General features: G+C 42.2%; 1 protein-coding gene across 2 annotated transcripts in view; it reads left to right on the top strand.

Moving 5' to 3' along the window:
• gdf11 (growth differentiation factor 11) overlaps nucleotides 1–16,473 on the top strand; it is a 157,662-nt gene extending 141,189 nt beyond the window's left edge. The window contains exon 3 of one of the 2 annotated variants that reach the window (XM_061984758.2): nucleotides 15,952–16,473. In XM_061984758.2, the coding sequence (XP_061840742.1) occupies nucleotides 15,952–16,329 (378 nt within the window). In that variant the 3' untranslated portion in view covers nucleotides 16,330–16,473. Of the gene's footprint in view, nucleotides 1–15,948 lie in introns of both variants that reach the window. The other variant, XM_061984757.2, reaches the window with a different exon arrangement.
• The last annotated feature ends 2,660 nt before the right edge of the window (nucleotides 16,474–19,133 follow it).

The following is a 19,133-nucleotide window of genomic DNA, read 5'->3' as shown; positions in this document are numbered from 1 at the left end:
CACAATACGAAGGTCCTGAGTAGTCTTGGGTTCAATCCCGGCCTCGGGATCTTTCTGTGTGGAGTTTGCATGTCCTCCCCGTGACTGCGTGGGTTCCCTCCGGGTACTCCGGCTTCCTCCCACCTCCAAAGACATGCACCTGGGGATAAGTTGATTGGCAACACTAAATTGGCCCTAAGTGTGTGGATGTGAGTGTGAATGTTGTCTGTCTATCTGTGTTGGCCCTGCGATGAGGTGGCGACTTGTCTAGGGTGTACCCCGCCTTACGCCCGATTGTAGCTGAGATAGGCTCCAGCGCCCCCCGCGACCCCAAAGGGAATAAGCGGTAGAAAATGGATGGATGGATATTGAATATTCCAAACAATATATTTGTGTGGAGAGAAGTTGTTTGTTCTGTCCTTGTTGAAATGGTCATGCAGCTGTGTGGTGACTCTGAAATAAGAATGTAACAATCAGATCACATGAAAACAGCTAAGACAATATAAGTCATACAGGGAAATGCATTTTTAGACAATATGATTTGCCTGAGCGGCTAGGAGACACCAAAAAATGGATTAGAAAAGTCAGATTTAGAATACTTTTTTTTTTTTTTCCCGCGTGCCAGATTTTGGACGCGGGCCGTAGTTTGGGGACCCCTTATCGCGTCGATAGAAAAGGGCTAAATAAATGTAATCCATTCTTATTAGTATATGATTAGCTACTGACGTACCACGACGTGACTCACAGCTGATTTGACTGTGTACTTTTGTCCGCTTCCTCCGAGACAAACGGCAAGTTTGCAATAGATGTCAGACTCTTAGGAGTCGCGGAAACACTAGGTGCTAACTTGTTTGTAGTGGAGGCAGACTAAGGCTAACTGTTTAGCTCACTACGATGCCATGTTGTCTTACATTTCGTGTGATTCAACAATCATTTAGAAATAAATAATGTCTAATTACCTTTTCCTCCCCTTGCTTCGATGTCCATGAGCTGGAACGTTGCACTTGATAATGCTGCGGTGTATACTCGCAAGGTAACATTTACTCCAGGCTGCTTGGCTGTCGGGAGGAGAAAGGCACCGCTGTGTGGCCTCTCAGGTGTCGCAGCATGCAGGGGCGACCCATGGCGGCAGCCCCACCCTTGTTGCATTGAAAGTGTTCTTATATTCTCCGCTGAAGCCCTGAAATTATGAAGTAGAGCTCCTGCTTCGTTTAAGCTACTTGTCGGCAGTCAGGCAGACATATTGTAACTTGGCTTTAAAAAAAAAAAAAAAAACTTGTCTGAAAAGGGGCTCAGATTTTTGGTGACCGGAACCGGAACGCAAAATCGCTCACACACACTGGTAAGAAGCTCGCATACACACTGGTAAGATGCCCGCATACACACTGGTAAGATGCTCTTATAAACATAACTGAAATCTTTGCACACATACTACTGAAATTGTTGTCTCTCACACACACACACAGGTGAAATCCGTTTATACAAACCCTGTTTCCATATCAGGTCCGGCTTTAACCAATCTGGCGCCCTAGGCAAGATTTTAGGTGGCGCCCCCCCACATCGGCAGTGAAGTGTATATACTCACAAGAAACCGAATAGCTTTGTCTTTGACTTTTTTTTTTTACTTAAAGAAAGCAAATTAACAATCAGAATAGTTAACAAGATAAAAAAAAAATATGAATAAATAAATGAATACAAAAAATAAAAAATGAATATATGAAATACAATATTTTTACATACATAAACACAAAATAAAACGTGTCAACAAGTTGCATAAAATAAATTAAAAATACAATATAAATAAGGCACTGCACAAAACAAGATATCAAACCAGTATGACTTTAACAACTATATTACAAAAAAAGGGGATCCTACAGAGTTCTCTATTTGTGCTTTTTAATATTGCATTAACTAGAATGACTTACAAATTACTGTACACCACCCCCTCATCAACCTCACATCACCTGCTACAGCCTTACTCTCCTAGTCTTTCTTGCAGCAAAGTCATCTACAACATCATCATATGACAACTGATTTGAGACCACATGATTTATGCTTATGATGGAAAGTCCACTGACACGTTCTTGCATCATAGTAGATCTCAGGTAATAAATAAATGATAAATGGGTTGTACTTGTATAGCGCTTTTCTACCTTCAAGGTACTCAAAGCGCTTTGACACTACTTCCACATTTACCCATTCACACACACATTCACACACTGATGGCGGGAGCTGCCATGCAAGGCGCTAACCAGCAGCCATCAGGAGCAAGGGTGAAGTGTCTTGCTCAGGACACAACGGACATGACGAGGTTGGTACTAGGTGGGGATTGAACCAGGGACCCTCGGGTTGCGCACGGCCACTCTCCCACTGCGCCACGCCGTCCCTGGTAGGTTGGTAGGTTTTAATGAGTTTGAGCTTAGAGAAGCTTCTTTCAGCAGCAGCCACTGTAACAGGAAGAGTGGCAGAGATTCTCAGAGCAACCCACATGTTGGGGTAAATTTCTGCCAGCTTCTTCTCATGCAGGAAGGTCAAGAGTTCCATGTTTGTCATGTTCTTTGATGGCAATGGTGGGAAATTCTGCATTTCCATTGCAAGTTCTGTGTCATTAATGTCCAGCTGGCTGTCATGGGTCAGAGTAGTACTCGGGGTTTGGCACTGCTGTAGCAGCTCTTCTTTTTGTAAGTTGTGAAAATTGAGGAGTACTCCAAACTTGTCATTCACCTCTCCAAGGCTCTGAAATCTCTCATCAAGTGAAGAGATGGCTGTATCCACTACCACATTAAAAAATGTGGTTTCCATTTTTTTAAGTGCATCTTGTATGGGCTCATCTGGAGACTCATAACCGAAGTGCCTTTTGGTGGTTCTCAATCGCTTTTGTTTGAGTTCAGCCTCCACATTCATTTCTTCACACATCTCCTTTGCCGTTGTCTGTGCATCAGAAAATCCAGTGTTTCTGTAGCTAGTGAGGGAATCTTTGGTTTTCTTCAGCAAGTCGACAGCCACATCGAGCTGCATGGAGGGCGACTGCATGAGTTTACTCACATACTGGATCTTGCTGAGAATGTCATACCAGATGGCTGTACAAATGCAAAAACTATAGGATCCAATCTCCTCAGCCAAAGACTGGGCTTCAACTCTCACCACAGGGTCTGTAGTTGTTTCCCTCACCTCCAGAAGAGCCTCTCTGACTTGCCGAGCCTGATATCTGACTGCCTCAATGCTTTTTATCCTGCTTTCCCATCTGGTCTCAGCCCATGATTTCAAAGTGGTTTTAACATGTTTCAGGAGGACACCCCACCTATGGGTGGAGGCTGAGAAGAGCTTGAATAACTTTGCTAAATGCCCAAAGTAGCCAAGGGCATCTGGTGAGCTTTTTGCAGCATCAGCTACTACCAGATTTAAAGTGTGGGCACCACATGGGACAAAAAAAGCTCTTGAGTTTAGCTGAAGCAACCTTGCCTGAACACCTTTATTTGTTCCCTTCATGTTGGCCCCATTGTCATAAGACTGTCCTCTGCAGTCTTCAAAAGGAATGTTAAGCTCCTCTAACCGTTTTAAGATGAGAGTTGACAAATGATCTCCTGTTGATTCCTCTGCAACAAGAAAGCCCAGGAAATGCTCTTGAACTTGTGGTATGTCTTCTTGTGACACTATCCTGACTATGACAGAGAGCTGTTCCTTATGACTCTGATCAGGTGTGCAATCTAAAATGATGGAGAAATACTTTGATGTTTTGATCTCTTCCACAATGCGTTTTATTATTCCTGAACTGATGGAGTCAATCAGTTCATTTTGGATTGTTTTTCCCAGATAATGTACGTGACTGCCAGCTCCACTTTCTACTCTACTGACATGCTGCTTCATCACTGGATCAAATTTGGCCATAAGCTCCACTTCTTTCAGAAAATTGCCATTGTCTGGTTTATTTAATGTGTCTGTGGACCCCCTGAAAGCCATGTTTCTTTCAGCTAAGGACTGAATTATTGCCACCAAACGATGTAGAACTTCACGCCACCTTTTTCTCTCAGCCTCAGCAAGTGCCATCTCTTGTTTATCTATCGTGAGTCCTTTCGCAAAACGGACCTCCAAGTCCTTCCATGTTGCCATGTGAGCATTATGCTCCTGGCTATCCTCATGGACCTTGAGCAAGTGGCTTGCATTTTTCCAGTCCTTCAGACCTTCCCTACTCAGTTTGTAATCTCTCTTGGAAAACATTTTGCAGCAGAAGCAGTGCAAGCTATCTTCTTTTTTCGAGTACATAAGCCAGGTTCTTCTCACCTTTTCCCCACTGTTAAAATAATCATGCTGACACCTTCGTTAGTCTTTCTGTTTCGGGAATGTGAAGTCACTATCAATTACAAATGGACCTCTGTGAACTAACTCTGTTCGTACCTTTTCAGTTAAAGCAGAAGGCCAGTCAGCAGGGTCTATTGGTGCAGCAGGAGGACCGCTTGATGCTGCTGCATCACTGCTGGGTTGTGCTGCTGAGGTAGAGGCAACAGGAGGAGCGCTTGATGCTGCTGCAAAACTGGTGGGTTGTGCTGCTGAGGTAGAGGCAACAGGAAGACCGCTTGATGCTGCTGCATCACTGCTGGGTTGTGCTGCTGAGGTAGAGGCAACAGGAAGACCGCTTGATGCTGCTGCATCACTGCTGGGTTGTGCTGCTGAGGTAGAGGCAACAGGAAGACCGCTTGATGCTGCTGCATCACTGCTGGGTTGTGCTGCTGATGCTGCATCACTGGTGGGTTGTGCTGCTGAGGTAGAGGCAACAGGAAGACCGTTTGATGCTGCTGCATCACTGCTGGGTTGTGCTGCTGATGCTGCATCACTGGTGGGTTGTGCTGCTGAGGTGGAGGCAACAGGAAGACCGCTTGATGCTGCTGCATCACTGCTGGGTTGTGCTGCTAATGCTGCGTCACTGGTAGGTTGTGCTGCTGAGGTGGAGGCAACAGGAAGACCGCTTGATGCTGCTGCATCATGGCTGGGTTGTGCTGCTGATGCTGCATCACTGGTGGGTTGTGCTGCTGAAGTGGAGGCAGCAGCGGTAGATGTGGTAGATGGCCCAGGGGTGGGATTTAGAAACTTCAACAGTGCATCTGAAGAGAGGAGTATGTGACACCATTGAGTATTACAGTCTAATAATAAAAGCATATGATTCCAGGAATAAAATGAAATGATATAATATAGATGAAAAACCAAAGAGATTTATGTATGATGTTAACTAATATGCAAATTAGATTAGATTCAATTTATTGTCATCATTACAGTGAAATGCTGAATAGCAGAATGCAAAGTAACAGTATAATATATTATATGAGAACGTTATGTTATGATTATCTTTAACCGAATCACAGCAGTGCTCAAATTAAAAAACAGCATTTCCTCTCATGTGATATTGCTTAATTAACATTAATGATGTGCACTTTAACAACTAGGCTTACAACTATATCTAATTAATAAAGGGGTGGAAAAGTGACTATTACCTGCAGGGCAAACATTAGCTAACCAGAAGGCAATAACAATGTAAACAAAAAACACCTGCTTAAAAGATCTAATACAAATGTCCCTGAGGAATGTAAGGTGGGAGTACTGTAATTACCTAACGTTACATTATTATTTTCCATAACAATTTAGCCCCCTCCACAATATTAACCCGACGTTAAAACAGAACTAGCTATTTATTGATTAGCAATTGCCGAATCATGTAACATTAGCTTAATGCTAAAAACCCAGGTTACTATCACATTCTGTAACAGACAAAAAATTTCATGTAGGCTAACGTTACCTACCTGCTACCTCTGTCTTTTTCTCATTTCTCCTCCTCTTCTTTTCTCTTTTTTCTTCCCTGGGCACCTGACAGTTTTGGCCGTTTTGACATCTTATGTTGATTTTTTGATGTGGTGACGTCCAAAAAGAGTCATGATACGGGAAGGGAGGGGGTGCACCGGGAGGGGGGGCCTAATGTTGTAACAAATAATATATCTATTAAATAGGCTTTACTTTGCGTTTTAATTAACGTGGGATTATTTTTGTATTTAGAAATAATAGTACCAACTTTTTTTTTTTTTTTTTTTTTTTTTCTCCAACATTTGTGGCACTGGCGTGGCGACCCCTGATGGACGGCGCCCTTAACATTTGCCTATACGGCCTATGCCACAGGCCGGCCCTGTTCCATATGAGTTGGGAAATTGTGTTAGATGTAAAGATAAACGGAATACAATGATTTGCAAATCATTTTCAACCCATATTCCGTTGAATTTGCTACAAAGACAACATATTTGATGTTCAAACCGATAATTTTTTTTTTTTGCAAATAATCATTAACTTTAGAATATGATGCCAGCAACACGTGACAAAGAAGTTGGGAAAGGTGGCAAAAAATACTGATAAAGTTGAGGAATGCTCATCAAACACTTATTTGGAACATCCCACAGGTGAACAGGCAAATTGGGAACAGGTGGGTGTAAAAGTAGATTCCATGAAATGCTCAGTCATTCACAAACAAGGATGGGGCGAGGGTCACCACTTTGTCAACAAATGCGTGAGCAAATTGTTGAACAGTTTAAGAAAAACCTTTCTCAACCAGCTATTGCAAGGAATTTAGGGATTTCACCATCTACGGTCCGTAATATCATCAAAAGGTTCAGAGAATCTGGAGAAATCACTGCACGTAAGCAGCTAAGCCTGTGACCTTCGATCCCTCAGGCTGTACTGCATCAACAGTGTGTAAAGGATATCACCACATGGGCTCAGGAACACTTCAGAAACCCACTGTCAGTAACTACAGTTGGTCACTACATCTGTAAGTGCAAGTTAAAACTCTCCTATGCAAGGCGAAAACCGTTTATCAACAACACCCAGAAACGCCGTCGGCTTCGCTGGGCCTGAGCTCATCTAAGATGGACTGATACAAAGTGGAAAAGTGTTCTGTGGTCTGACGAGTGCACATTTCAAATTGTTTTTGGAAACTGTGGACGTTGTGTCCTCCGGACCAAAGAGGAAAAGAACCATCCGGATTGTGATAGGCGCAAAGTTGAAAAGCCAGCATCTGTGATGTATGGGGGTGTATTAGTGCCCAAGACATGGGTAACTTACACATCTGTGAAGGCACCATTAATGCTGAATGGTACATACAGGTTTTGGAGCAACATATGTTGCCATCCAAGCAACGTTACCATGGACACCCCTGCTTATTTCAGCAAGACAATGCCAAGCCACGTGTTACATCAACGTGGCTTCATAGTAAAAGAGTGCGGGTACTAGACTGGCCTGCCTGTAGTCCAGACCTGTCTCCCATTGAAAATGTGTGGCGCATTATGAAGCCTAAAATACCACAACGGAGACCCCGGACTGTTGAACAACTAAAGCTGTACATCAAGCAAGAATGGGAAAGAATTCCACCTGAGAAGCTTAAAAAATGTGTCTTCTGAGTTCCCAAATGTTTACTGAGTGTTGTTAAAAGGAAAGACCATGTAACACAGCGGTGAACATGCCCTTTCCCAACTACTTGGCACGTGTTGCAGCCATGAAATTGTAAGTTAATTATTATTTGCAAAAAAAAATAAAGTTTATGAGTTTGAACATCAAATATCTTGTCTTTGTAGTGCATTCAATTGAATATGGATTGAAAAGGATTGGCAAATCATTGTATTCCGTTTATATTTACATATAACACAATTTCCCAACTCATATGGAAACGGGGTTTGTACATACTAGTGAAAAATAATTCCAGGTGTGTGTGTGTGTGTGTGTGTGTGTGTGTGTGTGTGTGTGTGTGTGTGTGTGTGTGTGTGTGTGTGTGTGTGTGTGTGTGTGTGTGTGTGTGTGTGTGTGCTTAAGAGAAACACATATTTTAGTAGTGTTTATGAGAGTGTTTCAATAGGGTGTGTGAGAGAAAAACATTTTAGTTGTTTATGTGAGAACATTTCAGTAGTGTTTATAAGAGTGTTTCAGTAGTATGTATAAGAGTGTTTCAGTAGTGTATGTAAGAGCATTTCAGTAGTGTATGTAAGAGCATTTCAGTAGTGTTTATAAGAGTGTTTCAGTAGTGTTTATAAGAGTGTTTCAGTAGTGTTTATAAGAGTGTTTCAGTAGTGTATGTAAGAGTGTGTCAGTAGTGTATGTAAGAGTGTTTCAGTAGTGTATGTAAGAGTGTTTCAGTAGTGTATATAAGAGTGTTTCAGTAGTGTTTATGAGAGTGTTTCAGTAGTGTTTATAAGAGTGTTTCAGTAGAGTTTATAAGAGTGTTTCAGTAGTGTATGTAAGAGTGTTTCAGTAGTGTATACAAGAGTGTTTCAGTAGTGTTTATAAGAGTGTTTCAGTAGTGTTTATAAGAGTGTTTCAGTAGTGTATGTAAGAGTGTTTCAGTAGTGTTTATAAGAGTGTTTCAGTAGTGTATGTAAGAGCTTTTCAGTAGTGTTTATAAGAGTGTTTCAGTAGTGTATGTAAGAGCATTTCAGTAGTGTATGTAAAAGCATTTCAATAGTGTGTAGAAGAGTGTTTCAGTAGGGTGTGTGAGAGAAAAAGATTTCAGTTGTTTATGTGAGAGCATTTCAGTAGTGTATGTAAGAGGTAATTCTGAATAATGTCCCTAACAGCCCCTCATAGCTGGCTGTCCCCTGCTTCTCCCATGCCTTGTCCTCTGCTCAGCGTGTCTGTCTATGTCCTGCTGCTGGCCCTGCTGGGCGGCACAGTACGCCCTGCTCTGGGGGTCCTGTTGCTGGCCAGCCTGGCTGCGTGCTCCCTGGGCATTGCACCCGCTGCTTTGGGTTGGGCTCTCTAGGGGGCTGGGACCGTACTTTGGCTCCCGAACACACAGGGAGACAAATATATTGTACATACAAATACACGTACATAATCACATACACACAATTATTTATACATATATACCCACATACATATATTAATTCATAAGTACATACATACGTGCACATATTGGTACTTACACTCATACCTACACTCCCACATGCATACACAAATACATATACACATACATACACACTCAGGGTACATACATCCACACACACATTCACTGTACATACTAGGAGACAAATGTATTGTACATACAAATACACATACATACTCACATACAAACAATTATACATGCCGTACATATGTACACACACATACGTATATTCATTCATTAACACATACATACGGGCACACATTGGTACTTACACACATAAATAAGTACCTACACTCACACATACATACACACTCAAGGTATACACATCCACACACGTACATACATTTATACATACTGTACATATACATTCACTGTACAAAAATACATATACACATACTGTACATATCAGTGATGTGCGGTGAGGTTGATGGCTGGTGAGGCACTGACTTCTTCACAGTCAGATTTACAAACATATGAACCCTAAAGAGTATCTTATTCACCATTTGATTGGCAGAAGTTAACGGGTTTAAAAGCGCATACCAGCATTCTTCCCTGCTTGGCACTCAGCATCAAGGGTTGGAATTGGGGGTTAAATCACCAAAAATTATTCCCGGGTGCGGCGCCGCTGCTGCTCACTGCTCCCCTCACCTCCCAGGGGGTGAACAAGGGAATGGGTCAAATGCAGAGGACAAATTTCACCACACCTAGTGTGTGTGTGACAATCATTGGTACTTTAACTTAACTTTAACTTTACACATACAAACTGTAGCACACAAAAAAGCACATTTAATTTAAAAAAAAAACGTTATTATGGTTGGGCTGGATGCACCCCCGCCGTAGAATGCACCCCCTGACGGGAGTGTTATAACTAAAGCCCACACTTAAACTTTCCACGTGCAAGATAGAATCTATTCAAAAAAGATATTTAATAAGAAGCCAAAAAGTGCAAAAACAATAATGTTCGTGTTGGAGGAGTTGTGAATGAATGAAATATGAAATCCATGCCGCAGTCTGCAGGTGTACCTAATGTTGTGGCCCTGCGGTCGTTCGCAGCTCCTCCAACGCGAGTATTGTTGTTTGTTTTCGGCTTCTTGTTGGGTGACTTTTTTGAGTGGGTTCGGTCTTGCACGTGGAGGGTTTAGGTGTGGGCTTTGGTCGGTGTGGCACTCCAGTCAGGGGGTGCGTTCTACGCCGGGGGTGCATTAACCGGCACAAGGAGGCGGGATTACTGCGAGCCTCAGCCAGTGCGTCTTTGCAGCAGTTTTATGATTATTCAGCACAAGAAATACGTTACACACATACAGTTGTTGACAAAATACACTGTACATTATATACTTCAGCTAACTAAACTATGGAAATGTATAATATAATTCATATAGCAATACGGTCTCACTGCACAGCAGGCCAGCAGTTAGCCGAGTCATGGTGAGGCTCAACTGAGTGACGTGCCTCAACTGGCTGCTGATCACCGCACCGTCTCTTCTCAGTATTTGAACGGCAAATGTGAAAATTCAGCGATTTTGAATAAAAATAATCTAAAACTGATGAAGTTAAATGGAAAATAACTTTATAGTACACTGGATACATATAAAAATGTAATAATTTTTTTTTCTTTTTACATTTTTTTTCTTTCCATGATGGCAGGTGAGGCCCCGCCTCACTGGTACATATACAGTCACTGTACAAACATACATATATACATACTGTACATATACATTCACTGTACAAAAATACATATATACATACTGTACATATACATTCACTGTACAAAAATACATATACACATACTGTACATATACATTCACTGTACAAACATACATATACGCATACTGTACATATACAAGTACATATACATACATACACTCGAGCATATAATCACGTTTCATCAAACATATATTAACAATGTTGCCCTAGGGGAAACTGGGTATCACACGGCACACTGACAAAGCTTAACCTATTGTTACTATAACAATCTACAAGGTGAAAACATTTTGTTTCTCTTTCTTCCCCTCCATTTATCTGCTTTATTTTGTATTTTAAGTTATCATTTCATATATGTATTGTTGCATTTGAAACAATTGTATTGTTGATAATAGAGGTAATTATTGGTATCATTCATTATCAATAGTGCTATTTCTATTGGTATTTGTATTGATCTATTTGTAGTGTAATAATTTTCATTGTCATTTCTGTTATTAATATTTACTTCACGAACTGCTTCTTTGATATCACTTCTACTATCATATTTGTACATATCGTATTTGTTGATATTGTTGTTGTTGTTTCATATGAAGCACCTTGTCATTCAATAATTTACATTTGACATGCATTTCTTCACACAAAACTAAGGATGTCCGATAATGACTTTTTGCCGATGTCCGATATTCCGATATTGTCCAACTCTTTAATTACCGATACCGTTATCAACCGATATATACAGTCGTGGAATTAACACATTATTATGCCTAATTTGGACAACCAGGTATGGTGAAGATAAGATACTTTTAAAAAAAATTCATAAAATAAAATAAGATAAATAAATTAAAAACATTTTCTTGAATAAAAAAGAAAGTAAAACAATATAAAAACTAGTAATTAATGAAAATTAGTCAAATTAACTGTTAAAGGTTAGTACTATTAGTGGACCAGCAGCACGCACAATCATGTGTGCTTACGGACTGTATCCCTTGCAGACTGTATTGATATATATTGACATATAATGTAGGAACCAGAATATTAATAACAGAAAGAAACAACCCTTTTGTGTGAATGAGTGTAAATGGGGGAGAAAGGTTTTTTGGGTTGGTGCACTAATTGTAAGTGTATCTTGTGTTTTTTATGTTGATTTAATAAAAATAAAAAAAATTGATATTTAAAAAAACGATACTGATAATTTCCGATATTACATTTTAACGCATTTATCAGCCGATAATATCGGCCTGCCGATATTATCGGACATCTCTACACAAAACGCAACCCCCACTGATAGCGGAGCGCGACGCACAGCTCGTGATCTGCGAGTTCTTACTCCCAAACAAGATTGGATACAAAACAAAACGGCTAAACACAAGAACCATTGACCTGAGAGAGAAGATCATCAGGTCCCGGCACAACTCAGCAACTTCTTGATTATAAGGCAAAAGGAAGAGAGACCATCAGAATCTCCACTGGGTGATGTCAACACTAAGTATCCCTTCACAGAATCACTGAATCCATTGGGCTGATGTTTGCAGCGACATCGGTCACCCTGGAGATGCTTGACTCCTCAATGGACAGCATGAGTGGCTGGAAGGAGCCAAGTCTGTACAAGAAAAGGCTAGAGGCCTTGAAAATAATGACAACTCCTCAACTCAGCGCTCTACAACTGCAGTCCATGAACGTCGGGCAGCATAAATGAAACAGCTGTTAATATCAGGGACACACAGACAGTGGCTAACCTAAGACTGGAGGGTCCTCGTCATGAAGGACCCTCAAAAGGGAGAAGTACCCTCAAACTAAAGCCTATGACCTATCTCAGCCCCACATAGCAGAAATATATTGGCAGTAACACCTGGGGAGCCAAACACCAGCTACTGGTGGACAATGCACTTGCCTAGGATTCTAAGAACAGAAGCACCGACTTATGTATTGCCTGGTTTGACTAAATGATAGCCTAAGACTCAATGCCACATATGTGGATACTGGAGTACTCGGAACTGTACAACATCAACATGATGCAATGAAGCTTCATCAAGAACTCAATGAGGCTGTGGACGACAACTCTGGAGGTCAGTTCAAAGCCAATTGGTGAGCATGAAATGCGGAATATTTCAAGAAGATGCTGCTGTTTTGCATAGGTCTAAACCCTCTCAGTCAGATCCTGACCAAGAGTGCCTTCAAGTAGGTCACTGACTGAATACCACATCAGATCCTACTGGAAGAGATGCAAGTCATTGATACCAAAATGCATGGCGGGTCCCACCCCAAGTCCAGCATCCCGAGGCTACACACAAAGCGAAAAGAAGGGCTGAGGTTTAGTGAGTGTCACAAAGACAATCCGGGAGGAAACAAGAGGGCTCCAGGAATACATGAAGAAAATGGCCCCCAGGAACGACCTGCTAAGTGAATGCCTCAGGCAACTGAAGCCCAGTAAGGAGGAGGAGTCAGGCGGGCTGTCCTAGAAAGCCAAACGCCTGCATGATATGTACCACCGACAAATTAAAGAAGTGGTTGACATTGAGAAAACATACCAGTGGCCGGACTGAAAGAGCGCATCGAAGCACTAATCGTGGCAGCAAAAGAAACACAAGATGAGTAGAGACCAGGGTCTTCCACATCAGACAGGGCCCTTGGGACAGGCTGTGCAAAGAAGCCCCAGAGACAGTCCAGCATATCACAGCAGGCAAGGCATTCATGCAACAGCAAAACCAGGTAGCGGCAATATCTGTAGAAAACATGGACTGGAGGTCCAGAGTGAAGATGAAAGGCATCCTGGAGGTGGTTGTGCACGACTTCCAGATCTAGGCTGACAAACTGGTGATGGCCAACCAATCAGATTTGAAGAGAGTGGGGGTGATAGAGATAGCAATCCTGAAAGAAAGTCATATCTGGAAATAGAAACATGAGAAGCTTGAGAAATACCAAGTGTGGGCTGTGAAGGCAACAGTGGTGCCACTGGGGGTAGTGACCTCAAAGCTTGGTGCAGAAACCAGGAACCAGTCACCAACAAATGTTGTTTGTGTTCACTCTAAATGCAATAAAATATATATTTCAAACAAAAATAAAATACAATTACAAAGTAAGAAACATTACAATAAAATCCTTGTTGGCTTGTTATCTGGGCATGCATCATTCCAGTATCTTGGTGTGATCGCCATTAGTGTACTAGCAAATCTTCTTCAGCTTGATCATAATTGCCTCCTTTTTACCTCACCGCTCTGGACCGATAAGTGCACACTTTCCCTGGCAAAGCAATGAAGCACCAAAAAAAGCACACTGAGCAAGGAAGAAATGCCCGCTCGGCATACTGTACATACAGTACAGAAACGTGCTGCGGAGGCTTAGTTGTGTTCACCCAGCGAGAGACCACACCCTACGTGGGCTGAAACATGGGACACCCTGCACAAAGGGACCCCAGAGACTGCCGCCGGACAGGAAGCCCGCCTTGCCCCACCAGCCCATTTTGATGAATGAATGAATATAATTAATGTCTATTATTTAAGAGTGTCTGCTGTTCTTAAATCCAATGTTTTCTTTTGTCTAGTATCAATAAAACTGATCAGTTCCCTTTCACAACCATCGTGGATTGATACCTATCTCTTGGAAGGCAAGCTTGCAGAGAACAGATTGATGTACAAAAGCAGTGAAGTTGGCACGTTGTGTAAATGGTAAATAAAAACAGAATACAATTATTTGCAAATCCTTTTCAACTTATATTCAATTGAATAGACTGAGACAAGATAATTAATGTTCGAACTGAAAAACTTTATTTTTTTGCAAATATAAGCTAATTTGGAATTTGATGCCGGCAACATGCTTAAAAAAAGCGTACACAAGTGGAAAAAATGACTGAGAAAGTTGAGGAATGCTCATCAAACACTTATTTGGAACGTCCCACAGGTGAACAGGCTAATTGGGAACAGGTGGGTGCCATGATTGGGTATAAAAGCAGCTTCCATGAAATGCTCAGTCATTCACCAACAAGGATGGGGCGAGGGTCACCACTTTGTCAACAAATGCGTGAGCAAATTGTCCGACAGTTTAAGAAAAACCTTTCTCAACCAGCTATTGCAAGGAATTTAGGGATTTCACCATCTACGGTCCGTAATATCATCAAAAGGTTCAGAGAATCTGGAAAAATCACTGCACGTAAACAGCATGCCCGTGACCTTCCATCCCTCAGGCGGTACTGCATCAAAAACCGACATCGGTGTGTAAAGGATATCACCACATGGGCTCAGGAACGCTTCACAAAACCACTGTCAGTAACTACAGTTGGTCGCTACATTGGCAAGTGCAAGTTAAAACTCTACTATGCAAAGCCAAAGCCATTTATCAACAACACCCAGAAACGCTACCAGCTTTGCTGGGCCCGAGCTCATCTAAGATGGACTGAAGCAAAGTGGAAAAGTGTTCTGTGGTCTGACGAGTCCACATTTCAAATTGTTTTTGGAAACTGTGGACGTTGTGTCCTCCAGACCAAAGAGGAAAAGAACCATCCGGATTGTTATAGACGCACTGTTGAAAAGCCAGCATCTGTGATGGTATGGGGGTGTATTAGTGCCCAAGGCATGGGTAACTTACACATCTGTGAAGGCACCATTAATGCTGAAAGGTACATACAGGTTTTGGAGCAACATATGTTGCCATCCAAGCAACATTATCATAGGCCCCTGCTTATTTCAGCAAGACAATGCCAAGCCATGTGATACAACAGCGTGGCTTCGTAGTAAAAGAGTGCGGGTACTAGACTGGCCTGCCTGTAGTCCAGACCTGTCTCCCATTGAAAATGTGTGGCGCATTATGAAGCCTAAAATACCACAACGGAGACACCCGGACTATTGAACAACTTAAGCTGTACATCAAGCAAGAATGGGAAAAAATTCCACTTCAAAAATGTGTCTCCTCAGTTCCCAAACGTTTACTGAGTGTTGTTAAAAGGAAAGGCCATGTAACACAGTGGTAAAAATGCCCCTGTGACAACTTGTTTGCAAAGTGTTGCTGCTATTAAATTCTAAGTTTATGATTATTTACACACAAAAAAATTACGTTTCTCAGTTCAAAAGTTGAATATCTTGTCTGTGCAGTTTATTCAATTGAATATAAGTTGAAAATGATTTGCAAATCATTGTGTTCTGTTTTTATTTACCATTTACACAACGTGACAACTTCACTGGTTTTGGGGTTTGTACCTGAAATTTCGGAATGAAAATCGATCTAATCGTTAGACCCCAGTATGCACACATGTCTGACAAAACCCAAAGTTAAGGTGTCAATTTAAGAGATGAGTCTAATCTCTAGTTGATGTGCACCGCCCTCTTATAACCACCTCTTTCTCCCTACCCTCCTACCCCTGATTCCAGCAGCCGTTCCTGGAAGTGAAGGTTCTGGAGACGACCAAACGCTCTCGGAGGAACCTGGGCCTGGACTGCGACGAGCACTCCACCGAGTCCCGCTGCTGTCGCTACCCTCTGACGGTGGACTTCGAGGCCTTCGGCTGGGACTGGATCATCGCCCCCAAGCGCTACAAAGCCAACTACTGCTCGGGCCAGTGCGAGTACATGTTCATGCAGAAGTACCCGCACACTCACCTGGTGCAGCACGCCAATCCCCGGGGCTCGGCGGGGCCCTGCTGCACCCCGACCAAGATGTCGCCCATCAACATGCTGTACTTCAACGACAAGCAGCAGATCATCCACGGCAAGATTCCCGGCATGGTGGTGGATCGATGTGGTTGCTCTTAAGCTGCAAGGACGACACGCTTGTGCACGTTCACCATTCCATCAAAACACACAAAACCCAAACGAAGCCGTCCCCTGGCACAAGAACACACTCCTTGGCACCAGATTTCACACACACACACACACACACACACACACACACACACACACACACACACACACACACACACACACACACACGCACGCACACATGTCCTTGATTCCAGCTTGTAAAAGTTCAATCGAAACGAGGGACTGAGCCAAGGAATTACGAAGTGAACGTGAGGAGTTGCAGAAGTAAGTTTTTATGAATCGTCCACGTCAGCCGACGGAGATGACATTTCAAGCTTGGTCCGTCCTGAGGGCACCAAGACCTGTTGGACACGACTCTATGTCACACACTCTTACTCGCAGGTGAGCCACAGAACAAAACGCTTCGAGCAAAATCAACAGCTACTCGTAGAAATGCAGTGAAATGTTGTTTACAGACGTCTTCAAACGTGACGCGGCGAAGAGATCCAAAAACCAAATCCCTAATGTGTAACACCCTGGCGTGACCTTCTCGCGTATCTACAAACCCTTTTCACTGCCGCTTTGATCTCTTTCATTTGGAGTCTTGTGAAAACTCCAAAAACTGCTATTTGTGCTAAAGCAGCTGCTCGGCTTCGCTTGTACACTTGAGCCCAAAGTCGTCAGATCCCGAATATTTAATTGTTGTACTTTTATCTTTTAGCTGGGAGAAAGTGGAGAAGACTGACTTCTGTCAAGTTCTCTGAATGAATCCGGCAATCATTCCCTGTAATATCAATTCGTTTTTGAGTGATCGGTACATAACTAACTGTATTTGAACGCCCATCACCAGACTCGTTATGGCGCCCACCAAGAATTTCCTGTAATATCAATTAGTTTTGGAGTAATCGGTACATAACTAACTGTATTTGAACGCCCATCACCAGACTTGTTATGGCGCCCACCAAGAATGTCCTGTAATATCAATTAGTTTTGGAGTAATCGGTACATAACTAACTGTATTTGAACGCCCATCACCAGACTCGTTATGTCGCCCACCAAGAATTTCCTGTAATATCAATTAGTTTTGGAGTAATCGGTACATAACTAACTGTATTTGAACGCCCATCACCTGACTTGTTATGGCGCCCACCAAGAATGTCCTGTAATATCAATTAGTTTTGGAGTAATCGGTACATAACTAACTGTATTTGAACGCCCATCACCTGACTTGTTATGGCGCCCACCAAGAATGTCCTGTAATATCAATTAGTTTTGGAGTAATCGGTACATAACTAACTGTATTTGAACGCCCATCACCAGACTCGTTATGTCGCCCACCAAGAATTTCCTAGAAAATAGTCAGCATTTTTTGCCACTTTTTGTCATTTCCAGCTAAAGAAAAACATTTTCATGTAAAAAAGCAAACAAAAAAAATTCACTTTAATCCTTAGAATGTTGCTAGTTTATGAATACTTTGCAGCCTAAGTGTACATTGGGAAGGTGAGCAGGAATCAAAACAAAGAAATTCCCGATAATGTTAATAAGAGTCATTGATGTAAATAAAAAACGTATAAAAGTTCATGGCTGACGAATAAAACGTGCGCTGCAGTGTTCATATTTCAGTTGATTTGCTCAAATACTCACAGCTTCCAATGCAAAAGAGAACGTTCTTCACGCCGCTCACTGTCGTTAGGAAGCCTATTGGAAGAAGTCTCTCCGACCCACGTCCCGTTCCTAATGACGTGACATTGGAGGAAGTCTCTCCGACCCATGTCCCATTCCTAAAGACGTGATATCGAAAGAAGTCTCTCCGACCCACGTCCCGTTCCTAAAGACGTGATATTGGAACAAGTCTCTCCGACCCACGTCCTGTTCCTATTGACATGTCATTGGAGGAAGTCTCTCCGACCCACGTCCCATTCCTAAAGACGTGACATCGGAGGAAGTCTCTCTGACCCATGTCCCTTTCCTAAAGACGTGATATCGAAAGAAGTCTCTCCGACCCACGTCCCGTTCCTAAAGACGTGATATTGGAAGAAGCGACCCACGTACCGTTCCTAAAGACGTGATATTGTCAGTGCTTGAGTACAGTAGAGGTTAGTCAAGTCAAAGTGTGTCTTTGTCTCCTGGATGTCCGAGCAGAGACATCCATTTGTTGTAAACGAAAGCACTATGCTGTTGGATAAAGGAAGAGCCTTCTGACATTATTATATATATAAATGATATATGTATATATTTCAAGAAAAAAGGAGTACAAAAAACTTTTTTGGGGGGGGGCACTCGACCTTACCAACAATAAATTTTGCACTATGGCATGAGGAGGTAAAGTGTTGTTTGTGTGTGAGCTTGTACAGTAGCCCAGACTCTGCAAGCGTTCACACCAACTAGCGAGCTTAGCACGCCGTCTTTGGTGCATCACACTTTTCCTGACTTTTGTCCGAAGCGGGGACCTGTCCACACATACTGTGCAAAAAATTACAAGACGCCGCAAAAGAGTTCCCTTTCACACACCAATTTAAGGCCCGGGAAGTTTTTACAAAGTTTAACTTTTTTTTACCCTTTATGAGATTTTTTTTATTAGCAGCATATGCTACAATCGTCAAAATTATGAAGACATTTAGGGACGCGGTCTTAAAATACGGCGAATCTACAGAATACGGTGGTACCTCGCTTGTCGCTAGTAATCTGCTTCAAAAGGTCAAACATAAACCAAATCGTGTCGATCCATTTCATTCGTCTTAGACATCCAAAAATAAAAACACATTTTATAGAGAGAAATTCCTAAAATTCACAGTAATACACTGTAAAAACAACTT

The sequence above is a fragment of the Nerophis lumbriciformis genome, linkage group LG23 (assembly GCF_033978685.3).
Source record: "Nerophis lumbriciformis linkage group LG23, RoL_Nlum_v2.1, whole genome shotgun sequence".
Taxonomy (NCBI): domain Eukaryota; kingdom Metazoa; phylum Chordata; class Actinopteri; order Syngnathiformes; family Syngnathidae; genus Nerophis; species Nerophis lumbriciformis.
This window is presented reverse-complemented; position numbering and strand designations above follow the sequence as displayed.